This window comes from Bos javanicus, chromosome 22, assembly GCF_032452875.1.
Source record: "Bos javanicus breed banteng chromosome 22, ARS-OSU_banteng_1.0, whole genome shotgun sequence".
Lineage (NCBI taxonomy): Eukaryota > Metazoa > Chordata > Mammalia > Artiodactyla > Bovidae > Bos > Bos javanicus.
In genome coordinates, this window is record NC_083889.1 from 23,474,697 (window position 1) to 23,498,473 (window position 23,777).

General features: G+C 38.8%; 1 protein-coding gene across 3 annotated transcripts in view; it reads right to left on the reverse strand.

The window, feature by feature from the left end:
- The window catches only part of CNTN4 (contactin 4), a 1,026,926-nt gene that overhangs the window by 204,080 nt on the left and 799,069 nt on the right, over window positions 1-23,777 (reverse strand). For all 3 annotated transcript variants that reach the window (XM_061396381.1, XM_061396379.1, XM_061396380.1), the window contains one exon: window positions 10,404-10,601. In XM_061396381.1, coding sequence (XP_061252365.1) covers window positions 10,404-10,601 — 198 coding nt within the window. The remainder of the gene's footprint in view (window positions 1-10,403; window positions 10,602-23,777) is intronic.

Below are 23,777 nucleotides of genomic sequence, written 5' to 3' on the forward strand. Positions count from 1 at the left end.
GCTTAGAAGAAATGGGGAACATAGCAAAGTTTGAGAGAGTTGACAGAATTAATAAATTATAGAACTAACAAGATTTCACCAAGTTTTCCATGCTCAATCACTTACAAGTAAAATAGAGAATGTGATTAAAAATAAGATATCCTTAACAATAGTAACACAAATTACAGATAATTAGGAGTTAAGTAGAAATACCTAACATTTCTATGGAGAAAAATGTTAAACTTTATTTACAAAAGCAGGCCATGGGCAAGATCTGCCTACAGGAGGAAGTTTGCCAACTCATGGTTTAAGCAAATACTGTGTCCACTTCCTGGAATTCTTATCCTCCCTGTTAGATGGAAGCTTCAGTTGATTTCCAAGACCAGGCCAGGCTTCCTTACATGCATATCTTGATTATATGCATAATCTCATGGTACCTTCACTGGTCCTGGACAGCTCTGATCAGAGCTGAAGCTTAAATAATCCTGCTTTAATTCGCCATCCACCCTAAACTGGCCCCATTCCGTCTATAATTAGGCTCCTAAGCCAGGCCACCATCTAAGAGGACATAGAAAGACTTCTGCATCCCTAGTGACAAGAATACAACTGGCACTCAATGAACATTTCTTGGTTAAGTTCGGTTCACTTCAGTCACACAGTCGTGTCCAACTCTTTGCAACCCCATGGACTGTAGCATGCCAGGTTTCCCTGTCCATCACCAACTCCCAGAGCTTACTCAAACACATGTTCATTGAGTCAGTGCTGCCATCCAACCATCTCATCCTCTGTCGTCCCCTTCTGCTCCTGCCTTCAATCTTTCCCAGCATCAGGGTCTTTTCAAATGAGTCTGTTCTTCCTATCAGGTGGCCAAAGTATTGGAGTTTCAGCTTCAGCATCAGTCCTTCCAATGAATATTCAGGACTGATTTCCTTTAGGATGGACTGGTTGGATCTCCTTGCAGTCCAAGGGACTCTCAAGAGTCTTTTCCAACACCACAGTTCAAAAGCATCAATTCTCTGGTGCTTAGCTTTGTTTATAGTCCAACTCTCACACTGATACATGACTACTGGAAAAACCATAGCTTTGACTAGATGGACCTTTGTCGGCAAAGTAATGTCTCTGCTTTTTAATATGCTATCTAGGTTGGTCATAGCATTTTTTGCAAGGAGCAAGCGTCTTTTAATTTCATGGCTGCAATACCATCTGCGGTGATTTTGGAGTCCCCCCAAAATAGTCTGTCACTGTTTCCATTGTTTCCCCATCTATTTGCCATGTAGTGATGAGACCAGAGGCCATGATCTTACTTTTCTGAATGTTGAGTTTTAAGCTAACTTTTTAACTCTCCTCTTTAACTTTCATCAAGAGGCTCTTAGTTCTTTGCTTTTAGCCATAAAGGGGTGGTATCATCTGCATATCTGAGGTTATTGATATTTCTCCCAGCAATCTTGATTCCAGCTTGTGCTTCATCCAGCCTGGCATTTCACATGATGCACTCTTCATATAAGTTAAATAAGCAGAGTGACAATATACAGCCTTGATGTACTCCATTCCCAATTTGGAACCAGTCTGTTGTTCCATGTCCAGTTCTAAATGTGGCTTCTTGATTTCTCAGGAGGCAGGTCAGGTAGTCTGGTATCCCCATCTCCTTCAGAATTTTCCACAGTTTACTGTGATCCACACAGTCAAAGGCTTTGGTGTAGTCAATAAAGCAGAAGTAGATGTTTTTCTGGAACTCTCTTGCTTTTTCAAAGATCCAACAGATGTTGGAAATTTGATCTCTGGTTCCTCTGCCTTTTCTAAAACCAGTTTGCACATTTGGAAGTTCATGGTTCACATACTGTTGAAGCCTGGCTTGGAGAATTTTGAGCATCAGTTTGCTAGTGTGTGAGACGAGTACAATTGTGAGGTAATTTGAACATTTTTTGGCACTGCCTCTCTTTGGGATTGGAATGAAAACTGACCTTTTCCAGTCCTTTGGCCACTGCTGAGTTTTCCAAATTTGCTGGCATATTGAGTGCAGCACTTTTACAGCATCATTTTAGGGTTTTAAGTAGTTCAACTGGAATTCTATCACCTCCATTAGCTTTGCTTGTAGTGATGCTTCCCAAGCCCCACTTGACTTCGCATTCCAGGAAGTCTGGCTCTAGGTGAGTGATCACACCATCGTGGTTATCTGGGTCATGAAGATCTTTTTAATATAATTCTTCTGTACATTCTTGCCACCTCTTCTTAATATGTTATGCTTCTGTTAGGTCCATACCATTTCTGTCCTTTATCGAGCCCATCTTTGCATGAAGTGTTCCCTTGGTATCTCTAATTTTCTTGACAAGATCTCTAGTCTTTCCCATTCTCTTGTTTTCCTCTATTTCTTTGCACTGATCACTGAGGAAGGCTTTCTTGTCTCTCCTTGCTATTCTTTGGATCTCTGCATTCAAATTGGCATATCTTTCCTTTTCTCCTTTGCCTTTAGCTTCTCTTCTCAGCTACTTGTAAGGCCTCCTCAGACAACCATTTGGCCTTTTTGCATTTCTTTTTCTTGGAGATGGTCTTGATCACTGCCTCCTGTACAATGTTACGAACTTCCGTCCATAGTTCTTCAAGCACTTTGTCTATCAGATCTAATGTCTTTAATCTGTTTGTCACTTCCACTGTATAATCATAAGGGAATTGATTTAGGTCATACCTGAATGGTCTAATGGTTTTCCCCCACTTTCTTCAATGCAAGTCTGATTTTTGCAATAAGGAGTTCATGATCTGAGCTACAGTCAGCTTCTGGTCTTATTTTTGCTGATTGTTTAGAGCTCCTCAATCTTTGGCTGCAAAAAATACAATCAGTCTGATTTTGGTATTGACCATCTGGTGATGTCCATGTGTAGAGTAATCTCTTGTGTTGTTGGAAGAGGGTGTTTGCTATGACCAGAGAGTTCTCATGGCAAAACTCTGTTAGCCTGTGCCCTGCTTCATTTTGTACTCCAAGGCCAAACTTACCTGTTACTCCAGGTATCTCTTGATTTTTCATTTTTGCATTCCAGTCCCCTATAATGAAAAGGACATGCTTTTTGGGTGTTAGTTCTAGAACGTCTTGTAGGTCTTCATAGAACCATTCGACTTCAGCTTCTTCAGGATTGCTGGTTGGGGTACAGACTTGGATTACTGTGATACTGAATGGTTTCCCTTGGAAATGAACAGAGATCATTCTGTCACTTTTGAGATTGCACCCAAGTACTGCATTTCAGATTCTTTTGTTGACTATGAAGGTTACTCCATTTCTTGTAACGGATCTTGCCCTCAGTAGTAGATATAATGGTCATCTGAGTTAAATTCACCCATTGCAGTCCATTTTATTTCACTGATTCCTAAAATATCAATGTTTCTTGGTCAAAGGCATCATCAAATGAATGCCCAGGTCATCTCTATTCTAGGCTGGACATCTCTCCTGTCCTCTTTCATTTGAAATCCCTATCTATAAATGTGTTTCCTGGAACTCAGTTCAACAATTCCAATAAGAATGAAACTTTAGACCTTTCATTAATTTGTAGTTGTCTAAGACTAGAGATTCCCAGGGGCTCTGACCACATCTTTTTATTTTATAGTGTCAAACACACAATGGGTACTTAACAGATGCTTTCTAACTGACCAGTGAAGTGACCATCCACCAGCTTTGGCCCCATGGACCTGTAATGAATCTGACTACGCCTGAGGTCTAGAGCTGACTCCAAGTTCCTAAGTTTGTCAAGGCTTCAAAATATTAAGACACCATTAAATCAGATTAGCAGTGGCAGTTTAGCAAAATGTCTCACATCCTTTAGTCATTTAGATGTTTTTCTCACAAAACATGTTTTACACCCAAAGATCCTCAAATGTGGTATTAATGCAAGATATGATTGCTGTGACAAAACCACAGAAAACATGTAATTAGAAATGAGAGTTAAATAAAGAAATGTGTTTGAGGATAAACTTTGCTGCTAAGTCACTTCAGTCGTGTCTGACTCTGTGCGACCCCATAGATGGCAGCCCACCAGGCTCCCCCATCCCTGGGTTTCTCCAGGCAAGAACACTGGAGTGGGTTGCCATTTCCTTCTCCAATGCATGAAAGTGAAAAGTGAAAGCAAATTCGCTCAGTTGTGTCCGACTCTTAGCAACCCCATGGACTGCAGCCTACCAGGCTCCTCCATCCATGGGATTTTCCAGGCAAGAGTACTGAAATGGGGTGCCATTGCCTTCTCCAAGAATAAACTTTAGATCTTAGGTAATATAAAAATCTTGTGCAAGTCAAGGACACATCTCTGCTTGTTCCCCAGGCAGAAGTTTTGTCCTTCTCAGTCTAAAGTTTAAGTCATCAAAAAGTGTTGTAGATCAAGTTTACAATCAAAAAATGATTGTCTTAATGACTAGTTTTTTAAATCTGACAGCTAGGCTAATTAAATGGCCTACAATTGAAGCAGATCTATTCAAGAACACAACATCATGTCTGTTAAGGTTCACTTGAGGATCTAACCCAATTTGGGGCAATATTAGGAAAGTTTACCATGAACAGATGGTAGCATCATAGTGAAGAATACATTACACTACACAGATAACCCAGAATACTCTGGAATATTCTATTTTTCTCTTTCACACTTTTCAGTCATTGATCTTAAACTTGGCAATTTGAAGCAAATGTAGTCTTCTGAGCCACTAGGAGATCTAATGGTCATTGAGGTGAAGGTTCACAAAATGGTCCATGATATTCTAGTTTTGCACTAGGATTCATTGTTAGTGCTAGGAAGAAATGTAATCCAATGAACAATATCTATGTGTTGAGCTGTGTTTGATATCATGTGGCCTATGCAAATGCTGAAACTGGAATAAATCAAGGTAGACTGGAATCTCAGAAGTAAACACAGAAGAACCCTTAGACATAACTTATTACAAATCCCTCATTTTTATAGCTTAAGAATATTGAGGACAAACGAAGTGACAGGTTTTGTCTCACGTTAGTGGCAGATGTGGGAGGGACCACAGCCCAGAATCCTATGGCTTTTTTCCTTCCTGATTTTTAGTGCTACCCTTCTTTTCCTGCATCCTAGGGGACACCACAACAAATAAGACAAAGCTGGTTGGCATCAATCATGGACGCTCTTAATCCTACGTTCAGCACACCTATTTCTGTTCTACCTTAGGCTGCTCTGAAACTCTAGGCTTCTGGGGTCATCAGCTGGTCTCCTGTCCAGTAGGTTAAAATTTTATGTACACAGAAAACAATAAATGCTTTGGTGCTGAAGCATTCAAAACTTTGCTTTGAATGCAAAGTTTTCATGGCTAATTAAAATAAAGCTTGGGGAAATGGGTCAGGGCTTGGGAAAAAATGGTCAGCTATTTTGGTTATATTGAAAACACCAATTTTTAATAATTTAAATTTACAGTGAAGTATAATAATATTCAAAAAGTGGTTTAAATTTTAACTTCACAAAGACAATATATTTTGTGTATATAAACACATGTATATTTATACACACATATCCTACATGTATAAGTTTATCAATGTATATAAATATAGGAAAGGAGAAGGGAAAGAAAGAGACACAGAGAGTGAACTTGAAATTCTAAGATAGGAAAAATCCAGTGTTTCCTATTCCCTAGCAGCTCTTCTGTTGAGAGTTCTAATTAGGGATAATATTCAAAAACATTCAACAACCAATGTGCAAAGCAAGGATCCATCAGATACACACTCGCTGTAAACTGTTCAACATTTGCCTTGGTTCTAATAAGCAAACTAAGGAACTGCCGAACCAGTCCCTAGCCAGTCTCACGGGAAACACAGAAAAAAGGCAAGGGCCATACAGTAATTTTTCATGCTCAGTTACGTACCTGTGCATATAAAGTACGTAAACAACCTCGCAGACATTATCTCATTTTCCCAAGACTGTCCTAATCTCTGCTAGTTTTTTCCCATCTTTAGCCATTTTAGAGCAAGTTAGGGGTAATGACTAAAGACAGAAAAAAAAATATAGCTATTATGATTATTACATAAATCTATGATTTCTTTCATAGTCATGCTACTTTGGTATGGGTAGCCTATTACCTTTGTTTATGGAAATAAGAGGTACAGTTCTTTACAATCTGTGTAGGAAGCACACGATAGAGCAAACTCATGGTCATTAATAACAAGCAATTAGGCTAATATTGATCCATGGACTAGTTTAGTATCTCTGGTAAAAAAAAATAAGTATGATCTATTTTTCTCAATGAAATATTTTTCTTTCACGGTACCCAAGCAACAGGTGCCCTCTCCCATATGATAGGTTATTTTATTGTTTCAAGCAAATTTTAAAATATCTAGATAAATAAATAAAAACTCTGGTGTAAAATTCTCTCATATTTGTCTAGCTCTCAGTTTTATACTACTTTCTAGAGATGAACACTACACATAATATATAGTTATTTAGAATTCCCAAAATAAAAATTTCAAAAATCACAACATAAATAGGTGAATCTAGAGACCCAAAAAGCTTTTCTGAACCTCAGTTAAATAGTATGGTGACTGGGGGCCAAGAATTTGATCCCACTGCTGTTTTGACTTATTTCTCTCATTCTTAGTTTCCTTCTTTCTGGAAGAATAAGAATAAATTGGGGGATCTCTAAGTGCCTTTTAGGTCCAGTAATCTGTAGTTATCCCTTTTACCAAACATTAAAAAAAAAATTGAACAGTCTCTAATCATTGCATAAAAATGAGAAAACACAGAGAAGCAGAAAGAAAAAAAATTAAGAACTGAACATTTTACTACTAAAAGTTGACTGCTTTAAGGTTTATGACTGTTAGCATTATGTAGAGTTGGATTTCCGTTTTCTCTACCATTATCCACAAACATTTTTAAAACAAGGATAATGTTATCCACTTACTCTGTATAATCTGTTTTTTTTAAAGCATAATTTGTGGAGCATATCTTAGGGAAGTTCTTGATGCTGTACTGCTGTTTTGTCACTGTTCAAAGCACTTTACACATAATTTCACACACAGAGTGAGCTCTGAGGTAGGTATTGCTACCCTCATTTGACTGATGACGACACAGCACAGTGAGGTTGTTCAACTGATGTTCAAGGTCACATCCCTGATAAACGGCGGGGCTGGATTCCACTCAGGGAACCCGGCTCACCTCTACACTTCCCTGCTCTACATTTCAGTCATTGATCTGAGATGTAGGAAGGCGTGAGGCATGTGAAGAGTTGAGGAAAAAGGAACAGCAAGTACAAAACCCTTGCAGAACCTCAGTGTATTAGGGGTTAGGACCTAAAGAGGGTTAGTGGGATCAACATGGGACACATCGCCCTCGATTTCCAACTGGAACACGGGTTGACAGGAGTTGTCCACTTTCTTCTGACTCACTGTAAACTTTAGGGCTGGAAACAATCCCAGTCTAGATTGCTCAGCTAAAACTCTAGAAAAAAAAAATAACCTGAGTATTGAGGATATCTAGTTCTTTAAGCTACATTTGTCTACATCTGCACTTTGCTAGGGAAATGGTAAGCCATGTCAATTAGTGCAGTGCAGGCAACAAGCTCCCTTGCCTTGCTTATTCATATTTCAGAGACAGAAGGAGGATATGAAATTCTGAGTGAGCTTCAATTACCAAGATGCTTGTGCAAACTCCATACTCAGCTTATGCTCACCAGTCTAATATACAGTCACTAACTACCAGATTGCGCAGAATGATAATTTCATTGATTTTACTCCCACAGCATACATTTTCACAAGAATGTCATCTTTGTTTTGCAATGTTTTCTTGATTTATATTTCCCCTTTTCTCTTACCTCCACAAAAGAGGTAAAGAAATAATCTATTTTGAGCCTAGTAATGCAGTTTGAGTATCCATTTTATGTACTGCTGCCTAAATGGGAAAGATATATTATGAATTTTCACCAACAACTTTCATGGAAATTAGGAATCAATGGGCATTAATTGCTGAAGAATGAGATCCTTAGCTTGTTAATTTTGTGATAAAATATTCTCATAAAAAACATCTGTCATCTGTATGAAGATATACTAGGCAAGTCGAGATAAATCCAAAAGATAAGCAGAAGGCAGTGTTTGGCCAGGCTGAGGACTTCCTGTGTTCCTGAACGTATGTTATTTCTTTCTGAAGCAGCTACTCTGGGTGGTATTTCTCCTGGGCTGTGTCTTAGTGCATCAGGGTCAATATTCGATTATATTTGTCTCCTTGACATACCAACTAAACTGAACAGACTGAACAGACATTTTGGCATAAGTGTATTATGGGCAAAGGCCAGAGGGGCTATATTTTTAAAATAATTTTGTACAAAATGTCCCTGAAACACATATGTTGAAACAGAATTTTTATCCTTAGGTCCAGAGAGATAGCACTGATAGCTTCTGAAAGAATAGATCCCTTGCCTATGTTTCTTGTTAAAATGATGAGATTTTTCAGTTTTATTTAATATAACTCAGCTTAATGCAACATATCCATTTAACATTTGCCATGTGGCAAGCACTGTGCTGGGCCCTTATACCAAACCAGATGAAAGCCGTGGTGTGAGTTTGATCACATGGCATTGGGTAATATGAGTAGACCAGATGCATATTATGATAGAGAGATGGAATATTATGATAGACTAAGAAGCACCAAATAAACAATTCTTTCTTTTGCCAGGGGAGAAGTCATGCTTTGTAATAAAGACTAAAGTAATTCTGATGCTCCCTTGTAAACCCATTCAGTAAAACCATTTCAGTAAATGGCATTTCCAACCATCCAGCTGCCATGCTAGAAACCCATGTGTCATCCTTGATTTTCTCTTCCACCACCTCTCACATCCCAGGTGTCAGCAAGTCCTGGCAGCTCCACCTGCAAATGATGTCCTGTCTCCACAACCTTCTCTTCTCTCCAGGGCCACCTGCTAATTCAAGCTGCCATCAGTGACTGACTGAATTACAGCAACAGTCTTTAAGTGGACTTCCAGTTTTGACTCTTGCTTTTCTTAAAAGTCCACTTGCCACACAGTAGCTAAGCAATCTTTTTTTAAAAAAAATATACATAACTCTGTTATATAAAATCCTCTATTGGCTTCTCACTGCACTTGAAATAAAATCCAGTCTCCAACATCAACTCAAACCACCCTCTACACTGGTCATTATGCTCCATGAGGCTCATATTCTCTTTGCTCTCTGAACATGCCAGTAATTTTATTTCTAGCCCTCAGGGCCTTTGCATGTGATGCTAACTCAGTCTGAAATGCTCCTCCCTCTGACTTTCACAGGACCAACTTCTTATCATTCGGGCATCAGTTCATGTCACCCCCTCAGAAAGGTTTTGCATGACAACCCTATCTAAATTAATCTTTCTGCCCCCACAGAGTCTCTGTGTCAGCATACTCCTTTATTTATTACTATCTAAAATAACTGCATTTGGCATTTTGTTTAGGTTTATTTGTTTGTTTTTACCTAAATCCTTTGCAGAACTTAAATGCCACGAGGAGGGGTTTGTGGTTTTTGTTCACTGCTCCCAGAGTAGTGCTGTCACATAGCAAGTGCTAAATAAACATATGTTAAATGCATGAAAAAGTAATTGAATGACTGAAATCCGTATTTTTTGCCCCCACATTCCACAATTTGGCCTATGCTTTAAGGATGACCATCCCTTCTCTGCAGAGTTGATTTGAGAAGGACCTGACAGCACAGTTGGGTGGAGCCGGTGAGACAGGTGATCTCCTGGAGAAAGCAATATATTTGAAGAAGCTGGAAGGATCAGTGTAAGTTAGTCAAGGGACCAAGAGAATGAAGCGTATTTCAAGAAGAGGGAACAGAATACATAAAAAGACTCACAGTGGGGAAAAGGCATGATGTTATTAAAGTCTGGCATACAAATTGGTAAGACTGTCTTCAAAAAGCACATGATGAATCACCGTACACTGTCATGTCATCCATCTGAGTAAGTAAGGTGAAATTCATCTATTTTCTTGAAATATTCTCACAAAAATGTGGGAACATAAAACTATCTCCAGTAAGACTTGACATTTCTACATTTCACTGTGGTTGGAATTATGTCTTCAATACCACACACCCAGAACATATTTGGATAACTTAAAACTTGCTTCTGGACACTGAAAACTAAATTACATAGAGCTGACTGATAAGCTAATTGATCAACCTTCTACTTCATTTTGTCTGTGTACACAATTTAAGTGTGAAGAAATGGACTCACATTGCATTGAGGATGAAATTAGAAATTATATTTCTAGTAAGTCTTGCAAAGTGGATTCATGGGTTTATTTCTTACACAAGTGTAGAAAATATAGGTAGTGAATGTAAAAGCATTCAATTTTTCTTAAATGTAATTGAGACAGTTAAGCTTTGTGTGCCAATAACATAACTTCCCAAACTCAACCTATGAGCACAAAAAACAATTCTGAAAATCCCTTAGAAAACTCACCATCGTTTCTCAATATCAGTGGTGTGGGTGGTCCCAGGACTTTTTGGTTTGTCACTGTATTTGTAACCACACAAGTATAATTTCCAACATCTGATTTTTCTACTTTGGCAATATATAGATTCCCAGTCTCTTGAGAAACGAAGCGGCGATTATCCTGATAGGAGGGGTATTCATTGAAAATCCAGGCATAGCTGAGCTCTGAAAGCAAAAGGAATCATCATTATAAACATGTCTTTTATAAGAACTTTACTGTATTCATGAAAGAACTGGTCAAGTTAAAAATTCACACTGTTGCCCAATGATCCTTTTTCAGCCTGCTAAATATCAACAGGAAGAAATAACAGTCTCCTAAATCATTTTACCAGTCTTCCTACCATCAGTCAATAAGATTTTATTTCTATAGAACTAGAAGGTACACTGATCACTGATGGAGAAGTCCAATCTCTTTAAATCAGGGAATAAGCATTATAGTTCACTAAGCATGGCTAAACACCATATAATACTTACAGAGCTAAAGCTCAAACTACAGACACACAGAGTCCACAGTCTTGATATACCCTGGAAACTACTCATATCACTCCTTTCATCTGACATGCAATAATCATAATAGTATATCATGGTGCAACATACTTACACAGCACTTTATGGTTTCCAGTATAGTTTATAGGTTTCCATTAACTGAGAAATTCTGACACAGAGGATCAGACTGTCTAATCCAAACTCAGCCACAGCTAGAGACAGAATAATTCCTGATTCTCAATCTAGTCTTTTCCCAGTGCCTTACTATTGATGCATATTCTTACTCCTTTTTCACTTGTGATGTTGAACTCTTTCCCCATTATTTTAGTGAGATGGTGATTTAATATTGTAGCAAATACTCATTAAATATAATACAATGATTAGTTGGCTGGTCCCATAAATGCAAATCTGCATTTTTAACACATTATTGACTAGAAATGTATTACAGCCATAGGCATTAGTCTGAAACAATCCCCTGATCAATAATGTGTTAAAAAATTAGCTGAAAAAATTATTATATCTGTATAAAGTAGCCATCAAAGAGCAACCTTTTCACAAATACTTATCCAACACAGAATGCCAGTGGGAGGAATGTAATAGGCAGTCATACTTGAAAATGTTCCTTTGAAAATTCTCATTTTTCTGGAGAATTAGGTGAATGTTTTGTGAATGAGCACATTAACCCATGCTTTCAATTTCAGAAAAGAAACCTAAGTGACAGCGAGTTTAAATGATTTGCTGCAGTGAACTATTGTGCTCTGAGGAAATCAAACTTCTTTAGCTCCAGGCATTTCATGATTCCTCTCTTTAAAGCGTGATCTTCAGATTTGTTCAAAGCTGCAGAAGTGATATAGCAGCCATGGGCACTGATTAGCCAACATGCCCTGTTTTATTTTCTCAAGTTATTTTAGGCAGGAGGGGGAACAACTAGATGCAAAGGGAGCCTGTGGTTTCCGAACTAGTTGACTGAGTTCTTGTGTGCTGCTCTTCAATATGATTCTTGGCTAAATTCTAAATGCATGGATTGTCCTTGGAAAATGGCAGAAAGGTCACTTCAGCTTTGTACACAGAATGCTAATTATTGGAAAAGGCACTTTGTTGTTTAATACTTCAATGAGTCCTCAGTTGTAATTGACCTCAATAACTGAATGTGTGACAGGGAACATATTCCATCTTAATGATCCACTGTTTACATACAAAGGAGGGGGTCATGTAGATTGCTTTCCCTTTATTGCTGGATTATAAAATTTCTGCATGCATTATTTTAGAGAGATACAATTATGTTTATATGAGAATAGCTAATCATTTTATTTACGCATATGCATGTAATTATAAGTAACCCCATGCTGATATCAAGAGGATACCCACTGTAAATAAGCAAGCTCTTCCCAGCAAGCTAGTTACTTTCTCAAGAAACTACAATTTGGGGGAAGGAATGGCCCCTCTAATAGGTTGTGAAGAAATACAATGTCATGTACCAATTTTGCCACAAAAACAGGAGATTCAACAAATAGCACAGTGCAATGTACTCCTCTCTCAATTTGGCATGTCAGTTTCAGGCAGAGCAAGTAATCACCAAGCCTCTCAAAAATATTCTCACATGAACAGTGAAGAGAACATTGCCTATCTCGTAATTAATTATAAGAGAGTTTTAGGAATAAATTAACATATCCAAAGTCACAAGGTATAAGTTAGAAAGTAATTTATCAGCAAAATATTAATCAACCCATATCTCTCCAAGGAGAGTTATAATCAAATATATAAACTATATACATATTTTTTTCCCTGAAGACATTTTTTAAAACTAATGCTACTGGCTAGTGCCACAAAACTTTCTGAATTTTGTAGAAGATGCATAGTTGGTAACTAGGAAGTTGCAGGAACCATGGATACCAGGATAAAAGACATTCACTTTGTTATTTTCCTAATTGGAATTAAAAAAAAAAAGACCAGAAGACCAAAATGCAAAACTGTATTTCATAAAGAAATCCATTTAAACACTCTGACTTAGTTTCAACTTAATCCAGCAAATGGGGATAATCATAAATGTGATACAGGCATGTAGTGAGGTTCAAGTTACGTGAAAGTCCTCTGAGTCATAAGCACATCTGAATCACTGAAAGTTAATCATTTTTAAAGTAAAAATATCAAACAACAATTATCATGTTGTTTGATTATAAGAATTTTGGTTTCACTGCTTGTTGTTCAAGCTGGTTTTAGAAAAGGCAGAGGAACCAGAGATGAAATTGCCAACATCTGCTGGATCATGGAAAAAGCAAGAGAGTTCCAGAAAAACATCTACTTCTGCTTTATTGACTATGCCAAAGCCTGTGACTGTGTGGATCACAATAAACTGTGGAAAATTCTGAAAGAGATGGGAATACCAGACCACCTGATCTGCCTCTTGAGAAATCTGTATGCAGGTCAGGAAGCAACAGTTAGAACTGGAAATGGAACAACAGACTGGTTCCAAATAGGAAAAGGAGTATGTCAAGGCTGTATATTGTCACCCTGCTTATTTAACTTATATGCAGAGTACATCATGAGAAACGCTGGACTGGAAGAAGCACAAGCTGGAATCAGGATTGCCGGGAGAAATATCAGTCACCTCAGATATGCAGATGACACCACCCTTATGGCAGAAAGTGAAGAGGAACTAAAAAGCCTCTTGATGAAAGTGAAAGTGGAGAGTGAAAAAGTTGGCTTAAAGCTCAACATTCAGAAAGCTAAGATCATGGCATCTGGTCCCATCACTTCATGGGAAATAGATGGGGAAACAGTGGAAACAGTGTCAGACTTTATTGTTTTGGGCTCCAAAATCACTGCAGATGGTGACTGCAGCCATGAAATTAAAAGACGCTTACTCATTGGAATGAAAGCTATGACCAACCTAGATAGCATATTCAAAAGCAGAGACGTTACTTTGCCAACAAAGGTCCGGCTAGTCAAGGCTATGGCTTTTCCTTTGGTCATGTATGGATGTGAGAGTTGGACTGTGAAGAAGGCTGAGCGCCGAAGAATTGATGCTTTTGAACTGTGGTATTGGAGAAGACTCTTGAGAATCCCTTGGACTGCAAGGAGATCCAACCAGTCCATTTTGAAGGAGATCAGCCCTGGGATTTCTTTGGAAGGAATGATGCTAAAGCTGAAACTCCAGTACTTTGGCCACCTGATGGGAAGAGTTGACTCATTGGAAAAGACTCTGATGCTGGGAGGGATTGGGGGCAGGAGGAGAAGGGGATGACAGAGGATGAGATGGCTGGATGGCATCACTGACTCGATGGACGTGAGTCTGGGTGAACTCTGGGAATTGGTGATGGACAGGGAGGCCTGGCATGCTGCAGTTCATGCGGTCTCAAAGAGTCAGACATGACTGAGTGACTGAACTGAACTGAACTTTAGCAGGAAATACAGGCAACCATAAACATATTCTGCAGGAATATAATAGAATAGAATAGAAATTCTCTACGCCCTACCTATCTCAAATTTAAAAACTTTATGTGACCAGAAGACTTTGAGAAGAATGGGATTAAATAAAGTTTAATAGATTTAAAAATTTCTCCTTTCAAGACCTGCAAGAGACTTTTAAAATGCCAATGTGCCTCAAATTTCTTACAGACTACTTAAGTCATGCAAACTTACTTGATGTAGAAGTGCCTCTCAACTCCTTCATCCACACACTCTTTTTCTAGAACATCTACTATACATCACAAATAGAGGTTGGGAAATTCTGAACTAATGCAATTTCAACTCAAGAAACAGTAAGTATAATATAAAAATTATTAGCTCTATTACTTCTGTTCTCAGGAAAGCCATTAAGTTACATTAAACAACAGAAAACAAGAAAATGTTGAATTAAAGTTGTAATAAGTTTCCCAAATTGTAATAGTAACATAATACTGTAACCATTTTCAATGCTGTAGATAAAGGAACAAACCATAGTTCCAAACACAAGTATCAAATGGATTGTGCTAAGGATCCTAACTAACATCAGTTCAACATACAACATTTGTAAAACACTATTAGTCCTAAAGTGTGAAGGTCAGCCAAAGAATCTCGGCTGGTTCACTGTTGAGATCATGTTGAGCTAAATGTTGAGACCCTTGAAGGGGGAAAATTTCTAAACATGATATTAATTAATCTCTATTGATCTATTTTTCTTCACAGCAAATAGTACTACCTGGAATACTGTACTTTTATTTGTCCACAAAAATTAGGAATGGGCATGAATAATATAATGTAATGATAATGCAGACATCAAAGTAGGAAAAAATGCGTAGTAAGGATAAAAATTACCCAACAGATCACTTCTCTCTTAATTTTAAGGATATGAAAGAAGAACAAAGCTGAAGGTATCACACTCAAAATTTTCAAACTACACTACAAAGCTGCAGTTATTAAAACAGTTTGGCATTAGCATAGAAACAGGCACATGTATCAATGAAACAGAATAAAGAACCCAGATATAAACCTATAAAAATATGCTCAGTTAACTTACTGCAAAGGTGCCAAGAACATACCACAGGGAAAGGACAATAATTGAGTAAGTAGTGCTGGGAAAACAGCCATATGCAAAAGAATGAAACTGGATGGCTACCTTGTACTATACACGAATGTTAACTCAAAATAGATGAAAGATTTGCATTAATATCTGAAACCATAAACTCCTACAAAAAAAAAATGGGAGTAAGGTCCTTGACATGGGTGTTGGACATGATTTTTTGAATCTGACACCAAAAACTAAAATAAGCAGGTGGGACTATATCAAACTAAAAAACAAATAAACAAACAAAAAAATTGCACAGTGAATGAAACCATCAATAAAATGAAAAGGCAACCTATTGAACAGAAGAGAATATTTGCAAATCATATATAAGATATAGTGTTAATATTCAAAATATGAAGAACTCCTACAGATTACCAGCATAAAAAAAAAGAAAAAAAGCTGATTAAAAAATGTGGGCAGATCTGAATGGACATTTTTCCAAAGAAGACATGTATCAATATAGCTAATTATCAGGGGGATGCAAATCAAAACCACAATGAGATATTTTCTCACACCTGTCAGACTGGTTATTATCAAAAAGACAGCAAATAGCAAGCAATGGTGAGGACATAGAGAAAAGGGAAACCTGTTGCTGGGAATGTAAATCAGTACAGCCACAAGGCAAACAGCATGGAAATTCTTCAAAAGATTAAAATGGAACTTCCATATCATCCAGCAATTCCACTTCAGGGTATTTACCTGAAAAAACCTAAAACACTAACCTGAAGAAATATCTGCATCCTCATGTTCACTGCAGGATCATTTAAAACAGCCAAGATACAGAAACAACCTAAGCGTCCATTGGTGGATGAAAGGATAAACAAATCATATATAAATATAACGATACATATACATACATACACTTACACACAGAGAGAGTGGAATATTATTCAGCCATTACAAATAATTTAACCTTGCCATTTGGAACAATGTGCATAGACCTTGAGGGCATTATGCTGAGTGAAATAAGTAAGACAAATAAAGACAAATCTCATATGATCTCACTTATATGTGGACTCTAAAAATTAGACCAACAAACCAAGTTGTGGGTATGAAGAACAGATTGGCAATTGTCAGCGGGGGCTGATAGACTGGGATAAATGGGTATTAAAAAGGTAAAAAATAAGTTTATAAAATCTTAAAACTCCCTAGAAATTCTAATACCTCAACAGAAAGATAGCTATCATTTAGAATATATTTTCAATTCTAACCTATATGCCTGTAGGTTTTCATGATTTTAACCATAGCATAAATGTTGTTTAAAAAAAAAACCCAACAACAATCCATGCCTCTACAAATGACTAATTTCATTCCTTTTTATGGCTGAGTACTATTCCATTGTACATATGTACCACTACTCCTTTATCTGTTCCTCAGCTGATGGACATTTTACAGACTTTAAGTAAGTCAGAAAGAAAAAAATAAATATTGCATATTAATACATACACCTGGAATCTGAAAAAAAAAAAAACCCTGAAAAAAATTGATGTAGGTGATCTTATTTATAAAGAAGAGAGAAAGACATAGACATAGAGAACAAACATATGGATACCAAGAGGGAAAGGGGGAGTAGGATGAAGTGGGAGATTCACCCTATGTGTAAAACAGATCACTAATAAGAGCCAACTGCACAGCACAGGGAACTAAGTGCTCTGCGGGGACCTAAATGGATATATGTATATGTATAGCTGATTCAGTTTGCTGTACAGCAGAAACTAACACAAACTGTAAACCAACAATATACTGCAATAAAAATTAAATAAATAATTTAAAAAACCCAACAACCAAACAACACATACGACAGTTCTAAGGCCTAGAAAGGGTGAGAGTGGAGAGTCAGAAAGTGGCAAACCACACTGTATCTTAGGCCTTCTAGGTACCTTCCCCGTCTGGTCGCTTAGTCGCTCATTCAAGTCCAACTCTCTGCGATTCCATGGACTGTAGCCCGCCAGGCTCCTCTGTCCATGGAATTCTCCAGGCAAGAATACTGGAGTGGGTTGCCATTTCCTTCTCCAGGACATCTTCCTGACCCGGGGACTGAACCCTGGTCTCCTGCATTGGTAGGCGCATTCTTTATAATCTGAGCCATCAAGGAAGCTCCCCCTTCCAGTGCTCCCTCCTGGAAGCAGTAAGAGCTTTTGAAATTTGAAAGTAAAGAGTTAGTGTTATATGACTCACCAAATGATGCCGTTTTCCCCTAAGAACTAAAGTCTATTTTTATCAGAGCAAAACATTAATTCAGGGGGTTGCATGAAATGCTATTCACATTCTGAAAAAATAAAGCCAAGTTAATAAAACAAAATAAACTCTTATATGCTGCAAAAAAATATATCCCATTCAGTGTGATTTCCTTAGGGACTTACATGCAATATTTATCCTTATTCAAACTTGACAGATTTCTTTTGATAAGTTTTCATGCACTAATTGCTCTGGAAGTGACAGACAGTTCCTGTCCCATTGGCAATTTGTATCAACTGGGTAAACAGATACTTGGAATATAATATTTAATAGACTGGGAAGTCTCTGATGCTCAACTGAAAAATAATGAGACTGGTTAGAATGTGATAGCTATTAAGGCAGAAGGACCTAGTGGTGGTTTTCTAACCTGTAGCATCTAAATCTTTGGGGAATTAACTATGAAATAACACTCTCTTAATTGGTTCCTTTTCCCTATCTTTGGGCCAACAGCAAAGGGTATTTGGCTAGTATTTTTAAGAGAAGACATCAATCAAACAATTTTCAAATTCAGGTACTCATTGAGCAAATTAAGCCTCTGATTAGAGGCCTCAGGATGAATGCTCTTGTTCTTGATGCTGTCTAATTTCTTTCTAGAGTTGTATTATACTTCACGACATTCTGAGTCATGTCCCAAGGGGTAGCAAAAATGTCAGTTTTAAAAGATCCCTTTCTTAGTCCTCAAAGTTTTAAATCTGAAAGGGACCTAAGATCAACCCCTGCAATTTTACAGATCAAGAAGCTGAAGTCTAGAGAAATTACATGCCTGGATCACAGTCACACATTTGATATGTGGGAAGAAAGGGGATGATGGGGGTAGCTGCCATATTCAGAAGAGCTGGTTCATTAGACAGCTATATGTTACTCTCAGAATTTAATTTAATTTGGAGCTAGAAGAGATCAGTTTTCCTTACTTACACATTTAAACAGTATAACTAGATGCTGGGAAATATTGAGGGGAGGAAGGGAAGGGGACAACAGAGGATGAGATGGTTGGATGGCATCACCAACTCAATGGAGATGAGTTTGGGTAAACTCCAGGAGTTGGTGATGGACAGGGAGGCCCAGTGTGCTGCGGTCCATGGGGTTGCAGAGGGTTGGACACGACTGAGTTGCTGAACTGAACTGAACCCCTAAATTGGTCCCAGCCCTTGACAACTTGGTGTGCTGACATGGCTCTGGCTAAAAGGACCCCCGTGATAGATGCTCTGAGGCCCAGAGAACCTTGTTTAGACAGGTTCTCATCATCAAGCAGGACTTCCCAGGTTCAGACACTGTTTCCATTATTCATTAGGCTGAGCAGAGTAGGGATGGCATGTATCTATCATTTGGACCAGCACTTGCTACACCTCCTCCCATGGCAGACACTGAGAGCTGACCATGCCAGACAGGTTCACACAGTGCTTCAGGCTGTTGCCACCAATCAATTCATGTTGGGACATGAAGTCAAACCTTTTTGCCATCTTTGCAAAAGTGATATAGGGGAAATGAAATGGTGACCATCTGAGGCAAGAATTAGATAAGACCCAGTGCTAAAACTGTTCAAACCTGTGGCAAGCATTTCTATAAATAAGCCTCCTGACTAATCCTTCTGACCAGTTGCTGCATTCAATGATGTTTTTAGAATATGCTCTTCACTAGCTCAGATTTAGCAGTGGAGGTGTGGGAAGGAAGATGGGAAAAAGAGTATTTTACAGTTATATGTACAGCTCTTGATATTGCTCTTGTGTATGGCTTACAATATCATCCATTTTATGGGTGACTTCTTGTTTATTTCTAGTTTATTAGGAAATTGGACATTTTTCTGATTATACATTTTCTTTAAATATTCATAGGTGGAAATTTAGGAATGTAACTCAAAGGCAATTGAACATGTTGCTTGGACAAAAAAAAAAAAAAAAAGCCAGAAATGAATGTATAAGAGTATTTGTATAAATCATACAAATTTAAAGGTAAATGGAAAGGTTTGGACAAAATCTTGTACTTTGGAGTGGATTACTTTAGGGTATGTGCCCACATACCCAGAGGCAGATGCTAACTCTCCTGTGCTCTCAGTAATGGAGCAGTAAAAAAGTCTGAGAAATAATGCCTAGGCCTAGAGTCAGCAAATTTGCATATTTCAAGGGAAGAGGCCCTGTGGTTTTTAGACAGAGAAGCATCTTTTTTGTTAGCATGTTCAGACTTTTGAGTATAGGCAGGAAAGTGGTGGCACAAGGGATGGATTTAGCTGATACAAATGCGTGTGTCTTTTATGGCTTCACCTACTTTCAGTTCAGTTCAGTTGTCGCTCAGTCATGTCTGACTGTGCGACCCCATGGACAGCAGCATGCCAGGCCTCCCTGCCCATCAGCAACTCCCGGAGTTTACCCAAATTCATGTCCATTGAGTCAGTGATGCCATGCAACCATCTCATCCTCTGTTGCCTCCTTCCCCTCCTGCCTTCAATCTTCCCCAGCATCAGGGTCTTTTCAAATGAGTCAGCTCTTCACATCATGTGGCCAAAGTGTTGGAGTTTCAGCTTCAGCATCAGTCTTTCCAATGAACACTCAGGATTGATCTCCCTTAGGATGGACTGGTTGGATCTCCTTGCAGTCCAACAGATTCTCAAGTCTTCTCCAACACCACAGTTCAAAAGCATCAATTCTTTGGTGCTCGGCTTTCTTTATAGTCCAACTCTCACATCCATACATGACTACTGGAAAAACCATAGCCTTGACTAGACGGACCTTTGTGGGAAATCAATGTCTCTGCTTTTTAATATGCTGTCTAGGTTGGTAATAACTTTTCTTCCAAGGAGTAAGCCTCTTTTAATTTCATGGCTGCAGTCACCATCTGCAGTGATTTTGGAGCCCCCCCCCCCCAAATAATCACTATTTCCCCATCTATTTGCCATGAAGTGATGGCACTGGATGCCATGATCTTTGTTTTTTGAATGTTGAGTTTTAAGCCAACTTTTTCACTCTCCTCTTTCACTTTCATCAAGAGGCTCTTTAGTTCCTCTTCACTTTCTGCCATAAGGGTGGTGCCATCTGCATATCTGAGGTTATTGATATTTTTCCCCACAATCTTGGTTGCAACTTGTGCTTCATCCAGCCCAGCATTTCTCATGATGTACTCTGCACATAAGTTAAATAAGCAGGGTGACAATATACAGCACTGACGTACTCCTTTTCCTACTTGGAACCAGTCTGTTGTTCCATGTCCAGTTCTAACTGTTGCTTTTTGACCTGCACACAGATTTCTCATGATGCAGGTCAGGTGGTCTGGTATTCCCAACTCTTTCAGAATTTTCCAGTTTATTGTGATCCACACAGTCAAAGGTTTTGGCATAGTCAATAAAGCAGAAGTAGATGTTTTTCTGGTACTCTCTTGCTTTTTCGATGATCCAGTAGATGTTGGCAATTTGATCTCTGGTTCTTCTGCCTTTATTAAAACCAGCTTGAACATCTGGAAGTTCATGGTTCATGTATTGCTGAAGCCTGGCTTGGAGAATTTTGATAGTTCATCAAGCACTCTATCAGATCTAGTCCCTTAAATCTATTTGTCACTTCCACTGTATAATCATAAGAGGTTTGATTTAGATCTTACCTCATCACCTGCTTTAGAAATTTTGAAAACCAAATATGCATTTAGATACTGAGGTTTTCTTGAAGCTCAAACACGGTTCTCAACTCTCAGTGCTTAAGAGGAATCAAGGAGATTCACATACTACTGCAGTGGGTCCCAGGTGGAGTGAGCTCCAGAATCATTAGAAGGGCTTGTTATCACACAGGTGGCTGGGTCCCACCCCTAGAGTCTCTTATTCAGGAGACTGAGATGGGGATCAAGAATCTGCTCCTAGGTGATGCTGTCACTGCTGGTTTAGAGATGTCACTTAGACAAACACTCCTTTAAAAGGTTTGGAGAAACACTCTTTTAAAAGGTTTGAATACATTAGGCTTTCATTCCATCAGGAAAAAAATTGGCAGAACAAAGTACTAGCTTCCCAGTGGAAAGCACGCAAGAGGTCTCCAGTTTGCCATTGTCTTTTTCAATCCCTACTGTCCCCCAGGCTCATATTACTCATGCAGTTGAGCTTGGGAGCTCTGCTCTGGTATCTAGAGGGAAAGACAAATCAAGACAGGAGTGGCCCTTAGCTGCATGCTCTTGTTAGCATGAGAATGGTACTGGAGACCATAAACACACTAGCCATTCTGAGTATTTTGATGGAAGACAAGGAATGATCCGGCCTGTTGAGTGTGGTCAAACTAGTAAGGACAAAGCACAGCATGAGTGGACTATTATGGGCAGATGAAAATACTCTTCATAGGGGATTACAAGATACTGATTTCAGTTATTTGTTAAATATATAGCATATAAAGCTGGGATAGGAAATGGCAACCCACTCCAGTATTCTTGCCTGGAAAATCCCATGGTCAGAGGAGTTGGACAAGACTGAACTACTGAGCATAATATTTAAAGAAGTTAAGGTATCACCATATTTTATGAAGAGCTCAACAATAGCCAAAGTCTGAGAAATATTAATCCCCTGAAGCATAGATACCCTTCAACAGTGAAGTATAAAATGTGTGAAAACCACGTAAAAGGTAGAGTTTGATGCCCAGTGCTTGAGAGAATACAACTTTTCCTTGGGTGGTGGGAGAAGAGAAGAACATCAGATGACAACATTCTTTCAGCTTAATATTTATTCCCTCTTCATACAATGCCCTCTCCCAGATCTCAGATTTCTCTAGAATGATTACATTTCCTGTTGCAAGTGGAAGGGCAAATCCAACCAGCATACCAGTCCTGTTTTTGTTTGTTTCTATGCTTGTTTCAACATTACTTCTCTATTGGCTTAGGAACATTCATTTTGGGGTTTCCCTGGAGGTCCAGTGAGTGGTTAAGACTCTCCCTTCTAATGCACAGAATGCGGATTCTATCCCTGGTTGGGAAAGTAAGATCCCACATGCCTTGGGGCAACTAAACACATGCACTGCAACTACTGAGCCCACTTTCCCTGGAGCCCACACGCCATAACGAAGGTCTTGAGAATCACAACTAAACCTGGTGCAGCCAAACACACACACACAGACACACACACACACACACACACACACACACATGATCATTCATTTTGCCAGCTTCAGGTTGACCACTCCTGCTAAGTCGCTTCAGTCGTGTCCAACTCTGTGCGACCCCATAGACGGCAGCCCACCAGGCTCCCCCGTCCCTGGGATTCTCCAGGCAAGAACACTGGAGTGGGTTGCCATTTCCTCCTCCAATGCATGAAAGTGAAAAGTGAAAGTGAAGTCGCTCAGTCCTGTCCGACTTCTAGCGACTCCATGGATTGCAGCCTTCCAGGCTCCTCCGTCCATGGGATTTTCCAGGCAAGAGTACTGGAGTGGGGTGCCATTGCCTTCTCCGAGGTTGACCATCACCCCACAGCAATCCACACACAACTGCTAGATTAATCCTTTCATGGAATCTCTCAATCAGGCCCCTCCTTTCTACACAAGCCCTGGTGAGCCCCCATGTCTCTCAGAGTTAAGTACAATGTATCAAGCTAGTATTCCACTCCTTCCAAAGCAGTACTCCATGTTAGCTATTCTTAGCTTTCCATTCTTCTTTCCAGGCTGATCTATATTTTGGGAGAGGATTCCTTAAGTTGAACTCTGCAAAATTTCAGGGAGGCTAAAAGGAGCAGCTGTGATTAACTTATTCATACAATACATCCTCATTCCCTCAAGAACCAGCATGTGATACAAAGATAAGGCACAAAGGGGCTTCAGTAGAAAGCTCTGTGTCAAATTCTTTGTGTTATTTGTATCTCTTAACAAAACTATTTTTTATTTATAGGACATGTATTAAGTTAACCTTAATATGCATTACACATTAGGTATACATCCCAGTATACATTCGATGCAGACAAATACCGTTTGATTCCACTTATACCAGGTACCTAGAACAGTCTAATTCATAGAGTCAGAAAGCACAGTAGTTAGTTTCTGCAAGGGGCTGAAGGGGTGGGGAGGGTGGGGACAGGAAGTGAGGACTTAGTGTTTAATGGGGACAGAGTTTCAGTTTAGGAAAGT